Consider the following 19,260-nt stretch of genomic DNA (forward strand, 5'->3'; position numbering starts at 1 on the left):
CTGCAATAGTCAAGTAGTCATATACTTATATTATCATCAGTTAGGCCTACAAGATAGATAGGATGAAGATGTATTTTACTATTTTGCCTATGATTTCAAACCCTTAAAAAGAGGCATTTATTAATTTCTGGCAATGTTTTAATTTTTGACTTTTTTTTTTTTTTTTTTGTGCTATTGAATGATCACAACAATCCTTGGGGGAAAAGAGGAGAAATTCTAGGTCAAACTTTCTATTGCTTCCTAAATCCAGCCAATTTGAAATTCTTTTTTCTTCCCATCTGTGAGAATTAAGTAATACCACCAATACTAGGAGGATATTTTGAAGACTTCTGTTGGTGGAATGTCAAAGAATTAGGGGCTTGGAGCTCAACTATGTTGCCTAATCCAACATACCTTAACTCCACCGGTAGGAGTCATGGAATTTTGCCCAAATATTTAAAAAAGACTGATAACATTAATGATATCTGTAAGGAAGTTGGTATTTACAAAAATGTGAACCTATCCATGTTATCAGGAGTAATTATACGTTCCATGCAACATGCCAAGTCCCTTTTTGTTCCAGGCAGAGCTGAGTCTAATCTGAATTTAATAAACACAGTCAATTCACCACTTGGTATTGCCATCTCATAAACACACTATCCATGGGCAAACCTACATGTATGTCGGCAGAGGAATATTTCCACCATGGAACAACCTCTCAGCTAGATTTCCTGCTATAAATTGATTTCATTATAGAAAGCTTTAGTTTATGAAGTCCACAAAATGGTAAATAAAGCTTGCTGTTATTTATTTTTAACAAATATTTATTTCAGAAATATTTATTTAACAAATATTCATTTCAGAAAATGTATCTGTTTCTGCACAAGACAATTAGCAATATGTGTGTGTATATATAAACACAAATAATAGAAAAACAGATGAGAACCTGTATACATTATTTAGATGCTGGTAAAGTTCATCTTCTAAAACCTTCTCCTCCATCCAAATGAATCTGTAGAGTTGGAGATAGAAAAAAATGACATTGGTTACACTATTCTGTAATTCAGCTCTTGTAAACTCATCTTGCTGATGAGAATGGAATGAAAACATTCACTATAGAGATACTACAGAATGCTGGTTTTGACTCACATGTTATCTATTGTGCTAGGAGCTCACCATTGTTTCAAGGGATGCATACTTGAATATTTGGCAGGGTGTTCATACATGCTTAGTAGGAATAACAGCAAATTCCTCATATCTAGACTACATTACCTATGATTACAGAGGGGGGACTTTTATTAAATGCCCACTTCTATAGTGGGCATTTAATAAAAGTTCTAGGGGATTCATTACCTAGTAAAGTCATTATAACTATGTTGGTCCATTGATAAAAATCTAAAATCCAAAGCTGGTTATTTCTTTATTAGGACCAACCTTTTCAATCTCCAGGATACTTCCTTCCCACCTAAATATTTATGTTTCCCATCAATTGTCAAGATCTTTCTTTTCCCCACTGTGGTTATTTTGAAAGATATATTGGTTGACCCAGCCATTGAATAAATTCTACATTAACCCAGACCTCTGCACAGAGATAACCACTTTTTAATTCTGTAAATTCTGTTAGAACTACAATAAACACTTCCTCAGATTCTACCCAGTGGAAGGAGAAAAAGAAATATTACTTGCAAAATGGGGGGATTCCCAAATCGTTAATCACAGTGGCCAAAAATACAGCCAGAGCAAAATTATTTCCTCAATTTAACTACTACAATGTATCATCATAAATAAAGCTGCAATGTGTTAAAAGCTAAATGAGCCCCTATGACCATGCAGTTTTGTTCCCATTTCTTTTAACTATCTCTCTGGCCAGCTAACATATTTTATTGCCTGGGAAAGGGGGCTATTGTGGTATATATTCCTTCCAGAAACCAAAGGAAACTGGAATTGAATTTTAGTTGTAACTGGAGGGGAATAGGCTGGTTTAGGGAATACAAGATGGGTTGAATGGAATGTGTCCTGCTCTCCAACAGTCAGAAATACAAAGAAAAGCCCAGGGACCTCTCCTCCTCCTCCTCCTCCTCCTCCTCCTCCTCCTCCTCCCTGCCTCCATCTGAGGTCTCAGGAGGTTGTCTCACTCTGCCTAATGTTAGTGCTGGCTCTACTTTGACAGAGCAATCTGCTGCTCACCATTATAGAGAAATAGCAACTATAAATGGATATTCAAACAAGCCTAGTCTATCTGGTATTATTCCTAACATGCACCTAGCCTCAGAGAAATGAAGAAGTCAGAGATGGCCCCAATTAAGTTAAGAGCATACATCTTGACTGCTTTCTTAGAATTTTGCAGCTGGTAGTTTCCCCACATCCATTGTTTGTAAAATAAAATCCCCATGCATGGTGTAGGGAAAGGTTTAGCTTCACCTTACTCCCCTCTCTGCCTCTGTTTTACCCTCTTGCAGACCCAAGGGGGATAAAAACTAAGTGGAAATAGATGGAGCACTGTTGTGGGGCTGCTCTGTTTCCTATCTCTATACCCAGAGGCCAAAAGAAAGTCTTAATTTCAAAGTAACTTCCTCTTCTTGGTCCATCTAACACAAGAAATGCAAGGCACGGTAAATACATTTCCAACTGTCTTTATCCATATTTTGTCTCAGAATCTGGATCAACACAGCACTTTAATTTTTTTATATGGCCTGGCTTAGTTTGTCATTATGAATAAGGCAACAGTATTTCTCACTGAAAGCAGAATGATATAATATTGAAGAGACATAACTGATGCTTACCTGCAGAGAAACAGTTCAGAGTGGGAAACCAGTCATTTTTTGTGCATGTGGCTGTCGGTAAATGGTATTCAGGATAATACCCCACATCACAATTAAATGAAATTTCATCACCTTCTATAAAAGTTTTCCCATGGTCATAAGTCACATGACCATGTGGTAAGTGTTTAGGAGGAATGCACTTTTCTAAAAAGAACATGAAGAAAAATATTGACCCCAAGAGGAGCTGAGACAACAAAGAAACATTTCCCCAAATAACATGTCATTAGGAAATATATTAAAAGCATTTTGACATTTTGGTTTCACATGAATAAAACTGGTAGCGCTTGTTGTCGACAGGCTTGTTATCCATAATTTTGCACACCTGCTTAGAAAACACATACTAGTCTGCAGTATCCTCAATAAGCAATTTCACATATCCCTAAGTTTTGATACATTTTTATATATTTCACATGCACAAAATGACAAGCAGGATTTAGCACAAGCCCAAATACATTTTTTTCACAGCCTCTTTATCTGCACTTTTATCCTCCATGTTGTTCAGTTAGAATGAATAATAAGGGTCACCTGAACCATTTCTATATATGATTTCTCCTGGTGATTTTAGAGCGTTGTACCCAAGAGTGCTCGAGGCCAAAGAAATTCTGCACCCAGTTGCAAGGGTGGACTGCTAACAGATTATCACCTGAACTAGTCTGAACATTTTTTTTTTTTAACAAATAAATGCTTTTGATAGGAGCAAGTACGTAGCTAGTTTTTATATGTTCTTATTCTCAAGTGAAGATGCTACTGTTGGAGTCTATTTCTATATATGAGGAAACTATGGGAATTGAGCAATGTATGTGACTGCAAAGGTCTGGGGTCACATGTTGGTCATAGAGTTTATTGGATAGGGAACAACAGGCTTCAGTTTAACCCTAGCAAGAGTGAGTAGGTTTGGGTTTCTGGGGACTTTCCATCTCTTGTTCTGGATGGGGTTGCATGATCAGGAGGGCCTTTCCACAATGTGTTTTGCACCAGTCGTGCCTGTTACTGGGAGGCTCATGCCTTGGTCACCTTTCAAATGGACTGTTGCAATGCACCCTACATAGGGCTGCCTTTGAAGAGCATCTGGAAGTTACAACAGATGCAGAATGCAGCTGGATGGGCAGTTATGTGCACTCCTTGATTACTGCACATTACACCTTTGCTCCGTGAGCTGATTGGCTGCCAGTATGCATCTGGATTCAATTCAAGGTGCTGATAATGACCTATAAAGCCCTTCTAGGCATGGGATCGGGTAATTTGAGGGACCATCTCTCCCCAGGTACATGGAGTGTGGTTGTATGTGCAGAGTGCTATAGTTTCTAGATGCTGCACTACAGTCTCTGCTATGAGTCCTGAGAGAAAACCACACCCTCACCAACACTGGCAGGGCAAGCTACTGTATATAAACAGGGAGCGAACCCTACACTCACTAACACTGATGATGTTACCTAGTTGGGCAATGAAACGTCTGCAAGCAAACAGTCAAGCTCAGAGAGTATCAAGGACTCCACAGTTCAACCCTGAGCTACATATCTTCCCTTCTACTGGAACCACATATGAGCTTAAGAGAGAAAGTAGGCGAACCCAGTGTCTCTTTGAAGGCTCTGAGCCGTGGCTGGGCAAGCTGATTCTCCCAGCTCCCAGAGCTCTAAAACCTACCAGGGACCATTGTTATATGGTCTTGTCATGGGGAGCCTCTGTATGGAGCTCTATGGGTGATCCCAAGTCCTCCCCTTTGTCCAGGAGGAATTTCAGTGTGCCGATCCATTCATCGGCTCTTTATTCTGCCACAGTCATCAGCTCCCCTGAAAGCGAAGCCATCTTCAGTTCGCTTTTGCATCCCTAGAAGCATGCAGACATTTCATTATCCGACTAGGCAACATCATCAGTGCTCAGTGATGTTGAGTACGCTGATGATGTTGCCTAGTTGGGTAATGAAACGTCTGCAAGCAAACAGTCAAGCTCAAAAAGCACCAAGAACTCCACATTATTTTTCTTTCTTTTTCTTTTTCTTGCTAGCTGTGAGGTTATAGCAAAATATAAGACAACTAAAATATATAACTCATTGGAAAATTGTACTTGAAAATTTGGAAAATTGTATTGGTTCATAAATTAACACAGCAAAGACTCTTGAAGAATCCTTCCATTTGTTTTAAGGAGTGGCGGAACCTGTCACATGTTCATGAAACACCTTTTTGCTTTTGAATTCAAACTGTTGTTCAGCCCTACAAATGTACTACAGTATGCTAGTACGTTCTTTCATAAATTTATGCTAACTCTGATTTTAAAAGAAAGTTAATATTGTTGGAGCTTTCCAAACTTAGTAAAAGCAAAATTAAAAAACAACAACAGTGCACTTACTATAACATTGTGGTTCTGGATCCCAGCCAAAATTGGTGCATCTAATTCTATCCCAATGTTTTTTATTTCTTGGCAGAAAACCACGATTACATTTGAAGCTAATTATTTGTCCCACTTTTTTCGGAAAAGAGACATCACTGTAGTATATGTTGGACCAGGATAGTGCTCCATTCTCTACATGAGGATAGTCACAGTGTTTTGCTTTGAAGAAAGTAAAGAGAAATAATCAACCAGCACCAAAACATCAAGCTATGCCACCCATTTTTTATCATTGTTAGAAACTTCTCTTTTGTGTAATTTTGAAATGTTAGCTTAATATGCCTATCATCAAAATGGATTACCCAGTTTTATACTCCATCATGAAAAAGTTATTCTACTAATTTCAAGTGAACTTCCAGATACAGTACATTAGGATTTCAGTCTTAGGACTGAAAAACATTATGGATTTGAATCACAGATGGAAGCATTCTACAAGGAGAACTCTACTCATGGAACATTCCAACTAGGAAGGAAGGGAGATATCTTTTATCTGTTTCCCCTATTTTCACCCGGAAATCCTCTCCAGAAAGCCAGGGAACTGAATCAAAAATCTTCTATGAATGGAAAGAGCACTCAGGATCTAAATGAATCCCCCACCCACCCATCTACTTATATTAAAACTACCAAAATTGATTAGCGGCAGTCTACCTATCAGCTGCTCTAATTAAAAATTGTTTCCACTAGTTCAACATAATTATTTTTTTATTTGGGCAATTGAATGCTAGGATATTTTATCAAATTAAACAACATGCAAAACAATTTCCAAACTTCAGGAAATTTGCCAAAAAAATAAACCAAAAAGCTGGTTTGAACAATTGCAATAGCAAAGAATATAAATTTCCTCTGTGTAAGTGATCAAAACTAGTCACCCTCCATATGTTGTACTTTGGAAATTCTGCAGGGCCACAAATTCCTCAACCCTACTGTGCATCTTCTATCTGTTCATCTACTAAGATAATAAAAGTAGAGAGAGTGTGCAAGGCATAACGTTCACCATGACCAGAGCCATGATTACCAGGGTTAATGAAAAATTAAGGCCCAATTTGGATGTCACATTTCCTGTTCCAGAAACTGTTGTTTTTCAATCAGATTAGCAACATATGCCCATATCAGTTTGAAACACCATTTTGTAGGGACCACAAAAACCAGTTTTCCAATTTAGACACTAAGAGAATCTGTGATTTAACACTCTTGGAAATCATGCATTAATCCGAGTAAACAAGGTTAGAAGGGAAAGGGAAGAGGGAACCAGTATACATCGCATTCCCTATCCAATCTGGCCATGTTTTTGTTGTACCAGGAATGCCGTGCCTGAACCGGGCCTTTTGCTTAACCAAATACTGCTACTCTCTCTCTCTCTCTCTCCTTTGTTCCTTAATTGATAAGAAGTAAACTTGCCTCAGTGTGTACTATATTTCAGAAGTGAAATGAGATGGGTCATTTTTGGAGAATTTGGGGGCAGAGTGTCATAGCGAGAAGAGGAATTGCCTTTACAAAACACAGCTGTCATAAAAACAAAGGGAAATGAGTCATGGATCCTAGAAGACAGCAAGGAAGAGGTCTACAGGAACACTACTGCCCATACAGGCCATATACAGACCTAAGTTTACGAAAGGAGGCAAAACTAGCATGGTTATATTAACCAGATTATATTAACTCAGTCCTAAAACCATGAACAAGAATAAAACAGAAACAAGACGAGCATCTTACACAGAGAGTAAGAAATGAAATGTATTCATTAAACCATGTTTATGAAAGAGCATAATAAAGTGTGTGGAAAGGGAAATTATAATGGGACCAGAATGAATACAAATGCTCTTAAGTACTGAATGTTTGAAGTTGCCACGCACATCTTTTGTCGATAAGTATCGATAAAATGGCTCAAGAAGTTTAGGAGGCAGTTGTAGGTAAACAATCTTTATTGCCCACCCATCTTTCCATCCAGCCAAAGGAAGGGGAGATGGTGAAGTGTATAGAGAGAGCCACAGATTAAAACATAGTTTCTAAATGAGACAATCCCGCAGTCCTGATTGCCATCGTAACCCCAGGACCCCGCGGGTTGTTAAGCAGAAAGAGGCAGGAATCTCAGGCAAGCAGGCCAGCAGGTGCTGCGGGGGGTGCAGGGTGCCATGAGCAGGCACTACAGAGCAGAGGTGGGTGCACAGGTGCTGTGGGGGACATGGGGTGCTGTGGACAAGTGCTACAGAGAGCAGGAGGGCAAACTTCCTGCCAGCTTTCCCATTGATTTTGCTTGTGGGAAGCCATCAGGGAAGGTCAGAAATTGTGATCACATGACTGCGGTTCACTGCAATGTCATAACTGCAAGCCAGGCACCGAGTGCCTGGATTATGATCATGTGACCACAGGGATGCTGTGACAGCCACAACTTCACGGATCAGTCACAATTCCCTCTCATTCAGGGCCATTGCAACTTTGAACAGTCACTGAACAAGTGGTCGTAACTCAAGGGCTACCTGTATGCATGAAGAAATTTAAACACAAATATTTGAAAATTCCAGAAAATGCTCAATGATTTTCTTCCAAAGGAAACTAAACCTGAGTAAGTGCTTTATTCCTGGAACTTTTCAGCATTTAGGAAAGGGGAGTGATGCAACAGGAGTTTTGCCTTTTTATATCTCTCTTTTTTAATGCTGTATTTATAATGTCTTTGCCTTATTACACAGCATCATGCATTAAGTGCTTTTATTGTAGCTTTTTCAGCACTCCCTATTTTTTATTTTTTGGGCCTGCACAATTCCTCTGTGAATAAGGCTAAACTTTTAAACTAACTCAACCTCATTTCAACTGAGCACTTTGCAAGAGATCATCCTGTTAGCTAGAGAGCGTGAGAGAAAAATGGATCTAAAAAGAAGGAGGGAATATGAAGTCAGACTAGAATCTTCATTGGTTGCCATACAGAGATAGCGATAGCATGTCATTTCTATTTTATCCATAATTAAGTGAAAAGGACAGTAAAGGACCAACTGTATTATCCACAGAGATACAGATGTGGACAACTAACATTATAGCCCTTTAGGATTTGGCACTGACTTAAAAACAAAACAAAACACCTTACAGGATCATGAAAACTACTTACTGACACATTTTGGATATGGCGACCAGCCATCTTTTGTGCATTTAGAAGAATTCTTATGGCTTTTAAGCACATATCCTGGTTCACATGCCGTGTAGATCATGTCTTCAATTTTGTAATGACTCCATACAGGAAAGAAGTTACCGTTGTCTACTTGTGGGGCAGCACAAATTACTTGTAATACAAAATAGAAATATCATTACCAAATTATTATTTTCCTATATTTTCTCTCAACATTCTACCATTGCCGGTATCCTATATATGCTCAAACAAAATGAGGGCAATCTGTGGTTGAGCCTTCACATTTTGAAAAAGGGCAATTATATGTAATTGGAAAATAACATCTAGAAAGGTGTTTAAAGTTTTCGCCTGCTGTTTTCTTGGGCTCCTTCCCCAGCTTCTTTTTGGACTGAGGTCACAAAAGATGTGCTCTTTTTACTCCTAGAGGATATAAAACAACCTGGACAAGTGATTTTGCTCAGGAAAACAATGTGGAAAGATAATAATGCAGCACCTATCTGCCTTCTTTGCTGCTCCAAATTATTATCACTATTATGCTGCTTAAACTGGCATATGCAAAGTGGCAAAGGTAAAGCAAAGATTTCAGCAGGTTTAGTTGATGAAGCCTGGTGTGGGTCTTCCGATGTATACTTGTCCGGAATCAGAACCACAAAATGCAGCATCCATACCAGGATAAAAGAACACGAAAGACACTGCAGGCTACAGCAACCAGAAAAATCTGCAGTAGCTGAACATGCTCTCAAGCACACTGGACACAAAATCCTATTTGAAAACACAGAGATACTGGACAAGACCAACAGCCACTATACCAGGCTATACCGGGAAGCCATTGAGATTCACAAACACCAGCACAGTTTCAATAAAAAAGAGGAAAGTCTAAAAATCAACAAAACCTGGCTACCAATCCTGAAAAATACAGCCTGCAAAAGGTCAACAAACTCAGCTCAACCACCAGGATGCGTGAACAATTCACACAATGAACATGCTAATCACCCTCAGCAGCCACTCGTTAACAACTCAACAGAAAAAACCCTGCCTAACTCCCAGGAAGATACACACATATTCTGACACCAAAACAAGCAGCCGCTCATTAACTCAACCCCCCCACCCCCCCTTCAGGCACCCTCGCTGATCTCTATAAATACCCACAAAAGGGTCACATCATCCTGGGCACAGAGAGAACTGCTCCTGTCTGTGCTTCTGCCCTCTGAAGATGCCGGTCACAGATGTTGCAAAACGTTAGGAACCAAAACTTCCAGAACATGGCTACACAGCCTAGAAGACCCACACCAGCCATCGTATTCTGGCCGTGAAAGCCTTTGACAATACATTAGTTGATGAAGCTTGAATGGGGTTGTGGTTGTTCTTTTTTGCATACTTCAAATAGTATTTCAAATAAATAAATAAATAAATAAATAAATAAATAAATAAATAAATGGTGTTTGATTAGAACTGATGTCAGGAAACCATATCTCTACTGACTATCACTTTTAGTTCTCAAAATGTTTTATTGGCATCATGCTATTTTAATACCTGGTGTAGAGGAATTCATTACACGTGGCAGCAGTCTCCTGGAAATGATAGCAGCAGCAATAGAAGTCTCTGCACCAGACATTAGAACGACATAATACATGACACATAAATCATTATGCAGATTCTTTCCATTGATTATTAATGAATGTTGGTAGCATATGTCACTTCTTCATCATTCACCAAGTTCTAATTTGAAATGGTGGCCACACTTGAAAACTTATAATTCCCCTGATTATAGTCAAAAAATAATTTCATTGAAAGTTGAACATTTCCTTCAGCCCAATTTAAACTAAGTTTGTATTTAGAAATCACAGTTGCTCTTCCATGCAATAGAAAGTAAACCCTGTCATGGCAGATTTTTGGAATAGAGAGATCCTAATTTTGAGAGAGTTCTTCAGGACAAGATTCTGTGTTCTTCCATTGTGTTTCTAAAAGATAAATGATCTAAAACTCCCCTGGGTAAGAGTACTTGCCCATGTGAATTCAGGAGAATCAAAACAACAAACCATTTTCATTACACTGTCCCATTTCTAAGGATCTGTGTGCAAAATATACTATCCCTCTATTGCTGGAAAATGTGGGTAGATTGGATGACTTTTGTACCACTCTACTCCTTTCAGAACCATTATATAATTCTCAGCCAATTCTCTGTAGCTGCTGTGAAAACACAACAAATTATTCTTGGATGACATAGACTTCTGTTAGAGCTTAATTCCATTCGATTAACCAATGTTGTTTTTGACCTTTGATTGCAAAGAAAGAATATGTACAGTAGATCAGGCTCAGTTATATAAAATGAAATGGGAGAGTTTATGAATTATATCAAGAATGAGATTGGGTCTGATAACAGTGAAGTATCCAAGGCTTCTTAAACAAATAGGTCAGGGCATGAACAAACATTTAAAAATAGGAATATGAAGCAGCCATAGGTCATCTGTAGGTTTATGATGGTCCAACTGTATAATCTAAATAGAAAGAGAGCAGCAACCTAGAGAAATCAAAGACAAGAGGGGGAAAAAACTATGAATCTGTTTAGATAAAAAGAAAGGCCAAATGAAATTAATTCACATTAACAGTACATTTACCAGAAGAAATACAGGAAGGTAAAGTTAAATTCCCATCAACACACTTTCTGATAGAAGGAGATACAATGGAATATCCTTTCCTGCATGTAAATTCTATTGTATGTCCATTTCTTATCCATTCTGAATGTCTTTGCCCACCATTCAAAAGAAGATTGCTGTCATCCATCTGCTGTTTTGTGAGAATACAGGGTGCTAAAAGAAAGGGAGAAAAAAATATAGATTGCCTTTCAGTTGGAAACTGGTATTTCTTTGTTTTATTTATAGTTCTTTATCTAATTAGGACTTTATGTATGTACTTAAAAGAGTCATTTTAGACTTTGAATCCAAACACCTGCTGTGTCCAGAAATCCAAATTAAAATAACCCTGACAGATAGTTGCCAAACCTCTCCTTGAACAGGTCAAATGAAGGGAAGTCCACCTCCTCTTTCAATTATTGATTCTACTTTTGAATTTTTCTTACATAGGTTATTTTTATGGCATTCAGTTGAAATCTGTCTTACTATACAGGTGGTCCTCATTTAACACCACTCATTCAGCAACCATTTGAACTTACAATGGTGCTGAACAAGTAGCAGTTACAACTGGTCCTCATATTTATGGCCGTGGCAGCAACCCACAGTCATGTGAATGTGATTTATGACCATCCCTGCTGGCTTCCAACAAGCAAAGTCAGTGGGGAAGCTGGCAGGAAGTCGCAAGTTGCAGTCATGTAAGGTCCTTGCTTAACAGCGGCATCTGAGACTGCCGGAACTGACATCTCTAAGCAGCACGGTCACATTGTTTTTCGACTTACAACCACATTGCTTAACAATAGAGTTTCTGGTCCTATTGAGCATCATTAAGCAAGAACTACCTATAATTCCTTTAAGAAGCTTGCATTCCTGGTTTTAATAATTAGTCTCTTCCAGTATGTGCCTTTTCAAAGTCTATGCGTTAACCCAGCTTCAGTGAATACTTTTATGCTATAGCTCTTTTCAGTGGTTATCCATGAGTAAAAGCTGTGCATGAAGAAAAGAGATTTGGCTATCTTACATATATTTAGTACAAGTGGGACAGGGGCGATTCTTATGACTCTTTTTATACAGTTGAAGCTCTGTGCTAGAAAGGATGATTGCGTAGGGGTTAAAAATTATGTTGAGAGCCACAAAGCCTCTCCTGCCTCTTATATCAAAGTCAATCCCTATCTGCCATCTCTATTTCTGGAAAGGCATTAAGCTTGCATTAATTTCTTTCCCCGTCTGGTTTGATTGGGAATCAGAATTAAGGCAAATAAATATTCTGCATACCATGCCTTAACTTCAGTTTAACCCATGATTTGAGTTCATGCATCATGCTAGGTCTAATTAAAGAGTATTCACATGTTTCACTAGGCTTTTTCATACCAAAGCTGTATTACCAGACAACCAAATCAAAGAAACTTATTTTAGTTCATTCAGAATACAACAGTAGTAAAAGGGTATACTCCTATAATGATGCCTATGGGAGTAATCACCATCAGAACTTTCTTCTGAGTCAACATCTATGGGATTGTCCTAGCTACACAAAAGGATATATGAAGGCAGACATTATCCTTTTAAAGGAAGGAATTCTGTCTGCTCAAGAAATGCTCATGGCTGAGAGGGATCTGAATCCAAAGCCAAGCCAATCCCCTTAAAATTCAATTTGATATGAGGATAACACCTTTTTAGGCAGATTGCAATATATACAGTAAAAATGACAGTTCTTGAATTTCATTCTACATTCAGGAAGTGTCTTGTTTTTTAGATGTGACAAACCCAGTTTTATTTGGTCAGAAGTGGTATAATTTCTTCTAAAGTAATTTGTAAACAAATAAATAGAGCTGTGTATATTTCAAAAGTTTTTTCAGACTTTACACAAGTGCAAGAACAACACCTCTCTGTAATGCACTAAAGCAACCTGATATCTGTCAAGTTCCATGTAAGCCAAAAAAAAAGTGAGTGTGTGTTTGTGTGTCCCCTGATTTAAGAAGTTCACTCAAAGTTAATACATCTTTTAAAGCTACTACAATTTTCTTTTCATGCTTAGGGAATAATGAGTTGAAAGGTCCAGAGCACTTCTTTGAAATCATTTTCCAAGCATGCAGAGCCTTATAAATAAGTATATGTTGGATTCATATACTGATGTTATCTTCAATCACTTCTTTTTGGTTAGTTTTTTATGCACAGGTGGTATTATTATATTCTGACTCCCATTTATTCTGTCTCTCATTTATTCAGAGGACCAGTTGCTTATAAACAATCAAGCTTTATTTAACAAGAACATTATATGAAGATACAAGATCTAGGTTGTCCATTCATTCATTCATTTGTATAAGCATCAATAAAAGTATATTTATTTGTATTTAAAAATATGCATATAGTGCCCCACTTCAGGGACTCTGCACTAATAATAATTATAATACAACCAAAAAATAAACATCCAAACCCAACAATAATAATTCAACAAAAAACATTAAATTAAATCAAAACATAAATAATCAGAAATAGTAGTATTTAGAGGCATAGAACTCTGTGCTTATTTAGAAAATAATATTTTACTATGCAAGAATGGCCACCACTATCTCTGTTTTCATTCATTTGTTATTTTTTTATGCTAATGATCTTTTCTTGTTCTTTATTACAGGTAGGTCTTGATTAGTGTGGTTAATGAAAATGGTCACATGATTAGTATTTTCATTATTCAACGTGATATTTCTATGGAAAATAGGGTAATTGGTTCCAGCTCGATGGAAATAGGCAATTAAAAATTTTAAACATAAATTTTATCTGTTTATTAATGAAATACTGTGTAACAGTAAAAGAAGATAAACCCCTATCCAAAGCGTACCCGCTATCCCCCGTATTCTGCTGCAGTTCTTCAAAATGAGCCTCTTCTTTTTGAGCTTTCCTCGAACGGAACCTTCCTCTTCTCCATTTTGCACACATGACAATTAGTGTCTAAAACCCCAATGGCAACCGCACATGCACTAGCCTCAGCTGCACACGTGCTGGCCTCAACTGTGTGCGTGCTAGCTTTGCACTAACTGGATTTTTGCTCATATTAAATGCGACCTGGTATCCATTTATAATTTGCACTAAAATAAATATCACACTATTCGAACTCGCACTGATTGCAACTTACTTGTATATCCAACTGTTATCTCTCTCTCTCTCTCTTTCTCACTTTCTCTAAAAACTTTCCCACCTTCTTTTTAAGGAACTGCTCAGTTATCCCTTTAATTATGTTACACTCAGGCTACACTCAAGCATCATCTCATCACATAGCCCACTTACCCAAACACTTTGGTGAAGGTATCCAACCTTCTTTTTTACATATTATCCAGTCAGACCCATCCAAGTCATATCCAGGGTAGCACTTATACTGTATCCTGTCATTTTCCAGATATTCCATTTGTTTATTCTTTTCAATTCCTCCAAAATCTATTTCGGGTGGGCTGCAAACTGAAATTACATTTAGCAGGATGTAGCCAATTGTATTTATTCTTTTTGCTTTCCTGGCAACACAACAAATGCACTATAATTTTCTTAAGTTAAAATCCAAGTTTCCATACTATCCCTGCTCCTAAGATTCATTCATATTTCCATGCTGTCCCTTTTTCCTAAGAATTGCCACCCTTTTTAAGTAGTATCTAAATAATGTTCTTGTTAGCCCACTGCATTCCAGTGTTTTCAATATTGACCGCTCTTGTTTTTGTTCCTTTCAGTACTGATTAATAACCATTTTGTTTTTGTTACAGAATGCAGTTGTCATTGTAGCAATTAGTACGTGATCAGCCAATGTGCTACTGGTTATGGCTATGGAGAGCATGTTTCTATGAAGTGTTAGAGCAGATGCATCCTCCAGGAAACTCAGCATGGCTGCTTTAAAGACTTTCTGTGATTATTTCTGCATGCATGAACATGCACAGAAAATACTTCACCTGAGATTGCTAGTTGAGAGAAAATGGTTCTGCATCACCCCTGCCAGGGTACTTCACAAAACATTCCCTTTTTTTGCTTTTGCACAGCCATACTACCAAGGCATTCAATGTTCCCTATTGGTTGAATGTCATCGTGCTTGTACGTGTGCCAATATATGTCTGTATGTGTGTAGATAGATAGAAAGGCATGGCAACCACGTGGATACCAAACCCTCAGAATTTCCCAAATTTGTGCCACCAAAATTCAGTGGGAAATGAAATATCATATGTACCTGAAAGAAGACAAAGGCTTCTTCTCAAATAATTTCCTGTGATTGAGGAAAGCTCATCTTACATTCACTGAGAATAAAGTAATAGAAGATCTTGTTGAAAAGAAGGGGAAATGAAAATGAAAGGAAGGAAATGGGTGGAAGGCAGGAGATGTGGAGAAACCAGACCCTTTCTATAAACTGGGCAAGAATTGCATAGATTACAAAAATTTGGAACTAAAAGCCATCTCTAATGATACTGTTTCTCTGTACAACTGAGGCCACTAGAAAATCAGGATCTTCCGCTGGAGGAGAATCTCCATAGCTAGGGGAAGGTCTCCACTGCAGATACTTTCTCTGTGTGAAAAGGAAGGAGAGAAGGGTAGGGTCTGCATGCTGACTGCACAGCACTAGAAATTCTAAGCATATTTACTATATCTGGGAGAAAGAGCCAAAAAGTTACGTGGAATTCCTGTAAAGTAAATATGTGTAGGTTTCTCTGTGGTTTCAGCCTAGCACAAAGTTCTTGTGTGTCAACAGAAGGAAGTAGCAGGTTAATACCTTAAGAATATGTTCTCCAGTTATCACCTTTATTTATGGGGGGGGGGTGAAGTGGGCTGAACTATCCCAGGAATGTACCCGCACACGCAAACTTACTTGGGAATAACAGCTATTAAATTCAGGGGTATCATGTATAGCTTACACTTGTGGGTACAGATTCTCACAACCTTTCCTTCTCTGTGTCAGTGTGTGAGAGAGAATTGTTTGCATATGGGATAATAGTTTGTTTATATGCAGATGTGGGATAAAATAATTTTACTTATAAGAACTAAAAATTATTTTAACCATAGTCATTCATTCAATAAACATTCATTGAATTTTTGCCCTGGTCCGACCATTTATTGAATTTGGATTCTAGAAAGTATGCATATGGTATACATATTGTGCACACATACTTACAGATATATTATGTGTACACCTTTGCTGGCATGAAAATCTCCAGGATTTGTTTCAGTGGGAGTTAGTAACCCTAATGACAATGTAAGAAAGCTGAACAGTGAAATTGATTTTTGTATGTGTTTCGTAGCCTTTTTTCCAGCCACTCTTCTTTTTTTGGAGAGAATGACTCCTTCTTCCTGGAAATTCAAACAGGACAATGCAGCTACTGATGCCATATCCCTTGACTGAAGGACAATGTCTTCCTTCTATCTGGAATGGTCATCCTCTTCTACCAAACACACAGCTTTGGGAAGGACAAATATGGAGCAGTGAGGAATATCTACTTAGCCAGGTTAACTGAATTGATTCTAGAAACAATTTTTCCTGTTTCTTTCTGACAAAACTGGCAGGAATACTATTTCCTTATCCATGGATGAAGCCTGACAAATTTCAAAGAGCTCACTGGTGCACTTTCCATTAATCAGTGTGAACAGAGGTAGCATAAGTAGCAGAAAGACTTCTTTCCCCCCACCACTAGCTTTGCTGTTTGGCTGCCAATATGAAACTGGTGGCCCCTGCTGTTAGTTGTTAGAAGTCACACCTTTAGCAGTCAAGGATATCTTAGATCAGCTGCACCTGGCCACCTAAGGGAAAATGCTGAAGAAATACAATATCATGGGGACTTAGTGGAACACCATATATATGATTGGGGAGATGGTTTAATGATAGTTAGGGGAGATTTATTTATTTATTTATTTATTTCCTATGTAAAAATCATAAAGTTTTGTTGAACCATACTTCAGGTCCATGCTTTCATTCATGACAGCAGACATGTGCTATAGAGAGGTGATATTTGCAACTCATGGGGAGATTCTGTATAATTTATACAAATTCACAGTGCCTATTTGTTGGTTCTATGAAGACTGTGGGAAGATTTCACCATGTTGCCGATCACTTTCTGGAGGAAAGGGAAGTGATCCTATCCCTCATTATAACCTAACTGAAAATGTAATACGTAATGCTACGGTTTGCCCTACTAAAATAGGTTGTTTATTGGACAGTATTTTTGTATTAAAAAATCTTCCCCTACAACAGAGAGAGGGAGAGAGAGAGAGAGAAACCTTCTCTCCTTGTCTGTGATCTGTACCATTTCCCAAAAAGAACCAGAAAAATGGGACAATCAGAAATTAAAAGATTTAGAAGGATAATATTATTAGTAAAGCAATTGGTTCCTTTTCAGTCATAGTGTCTATACATTATGAACTTTTGAATATATGGTGAAGGGCTAATTACTTTGACGTAAAGTCTCAATATTATTGTTTACAGAGTACTGAAGTTATGACTATATGGGAAACGGACTATGCATAGTAAATCATCATTGATTCAAATGTATGCCACTTTTCCATTAAATTATGTTCAAAGAAGCTTGGGATAGCAGGTAGAACCATAGTACATTACAAAATCAAGCCCAACAATTTCATAATAACAATAATGAAGATAAAAATTTAGTCAATCCATTAGCATTAATAAAAGTTCACTAATGACACCAAACATAAATGGCATGTCATAGCATTATAAGAAGTACAAAATATTCTGCTGAACAACTTAATAAAAATCCATATAAACTAGCTCAGCAGTAATCTATTGATCTACAGTCACTATAAAATTAATAGTGTAATTGTCAGAACTTTACAACTTTAATGGAGAAAAATACAAAACTGAATTTGTTCCCACAATTCCAATTCTTATAGGAATTTATTCTACAATTCTGAAATAATTTGTAGAATATTTTTTCTCTATAATATACAGTATTGTATATATTCAAATAGCTAATATATTCCCATATTAAAAATATTGAGAACTCACCATGGTCAGAAGTACATGTCCATAGAAGAAATGGTACAATGCACACCAGCCAATCCATCATTACCCTTATGACAGTTTAATAACTGTTCTGCAGAATATAGCCTTCTATTTTGTTATTAACTTTTCCAGGAATAACATCTCAAAGATTCTTCTTCTCTTTTTACTTCCCCAAATATTTCCCTGTGTGTATGTTTTACTGTTTAGTACATAGTCCCTTTATTTTACATAGTGTAGCATACCCAGAGCTTAGTTCATCAACTGTAAAACCCAGTTAGAATTGTCTGCTAAATTGCTATGATTTTTGGTCAAGACTGCTGGTAATAAGGATTAATGCAGGCAGACTTTCTGAATAACAGAATCCTATGTGAAACTATTTGGCAAATTATTATTATTATTATTATTATTATTATTATTATTATTTTTTTTTTTTTTTTTTTTTTTTTAATAGCCAGTTCAGGAAAGGATCATGATGACAACAACAAGGAAAATTGTTTTAACAGCCACAAGATTCAGTTATGATCTTGGGTCCATGTTTTAGAAAACAAACTGATTAACTTCTAACAGATTGCTGACTGCCAAATTCAACACAGAGCCCAAACCCAAATCTCAGTTCAGAAATATGCATGGGGGAAAGGGGTGTGGATCACTGAAATGGTTTACAATATAATAATTCAATGCCCTTCCCTGAAAAGCATCCTGCTAAAACTTTCACTGTCGTTAAAAGCTTGAATCTTTTGAAGCCCCCATTCTATCTCAGAGCTTTTACCACCTAGGAAATGTATCCATTTCTATTTTAAGTAAAACAAGCTGTGGAAAAGTTCTGATATTATTTGTTCTGCTTCAGGAGTATCTCTTGAATCTTTCCAAATTAACCTAATTCAGTACTTTCAATCAGCTGAATTCTTCAGTCAATAAAAAGAAGGTAAAACGTAAAGCCTTTGGTCAGTAAAAAGAGGGACTGCAAATTTCTGAAAGAAGACAAAGCATTTCTGGTCACATGATTGTGATGGCACAACACCAGAATGTTCAGAAGCAGAGATGTTGTTCTCTAAGAAGGTTCTGTCTCCTTCAGTATCTAGGCAACACTCCGTAATTTTACCTTATAGATTCTCCACCCAGAAAAACAAATATTTTCTTTAGCTTTGCTGACTTGAAAATTACTTATCCTTTTTTTTCTACCAAGCCAGAAACCTGTGAGCTTCTAAAATTAGATTAAAATTAATTTTACTATATTTTTGTTTTTTGTTTTTGTTTTTGCTTTTTTTGCATTTTTAGACCTTGGAGAAACCTATTTCCTTTTCACTTTCTTGATTCTTCTTCCAATAAACTTTGGGGAAACCTTTGCAA

At 37.3% G+C, this 19,260-nt stretch overlaps 1 protein-coding gene across 1 annotated transcript; it reads right to left on the reverse strand.

The window, feature by feature from the left end:
• Positions 1-886: 886 nt before the first annotated feature.
• On the reverse strand, positions 887-17,974 carry LOC112543072 (complement factor H-like). The gene is made up of 7 exons (XM_088153318.1): positions 17,914-17,974; positions 14,214-14,381; positions 10,920-11,111; positions 8,284-8,454; positions 5,148-5,348; positions 2,763-2,945; positions 887-991 (listed from the first exon to the last, which is right to left on the reverse strand). Exons 1-7 carry the CDS (start codon positions 17,972-17,974, stop codon positions 963-965), a joined length of 1,005 nt encoding a protein of 334 aa, XP_088009444.1. The 3' UTR covers positions 887-962.
• Between the last annotated feature and the right edge of the window lie 1,286 nt (positions 17,975-19,260).

This window comes from Python bivittatus, unplaced genomic scaffold (assembly GCF_059951505.1).
Source record: "Python bivittatus isolate LINGU-HERP-01145 unplaced genomic scaffold, Pbiv_v1 ctg000700_np1212, whole genome shotgun sequence".
Taxonomy (NCBI): domain Eukaryota; kingdom Metazoa; phylum Chordata; class Lepidosauria; order Squamata; family Pythonidae; genus Python; species Python bivittatus.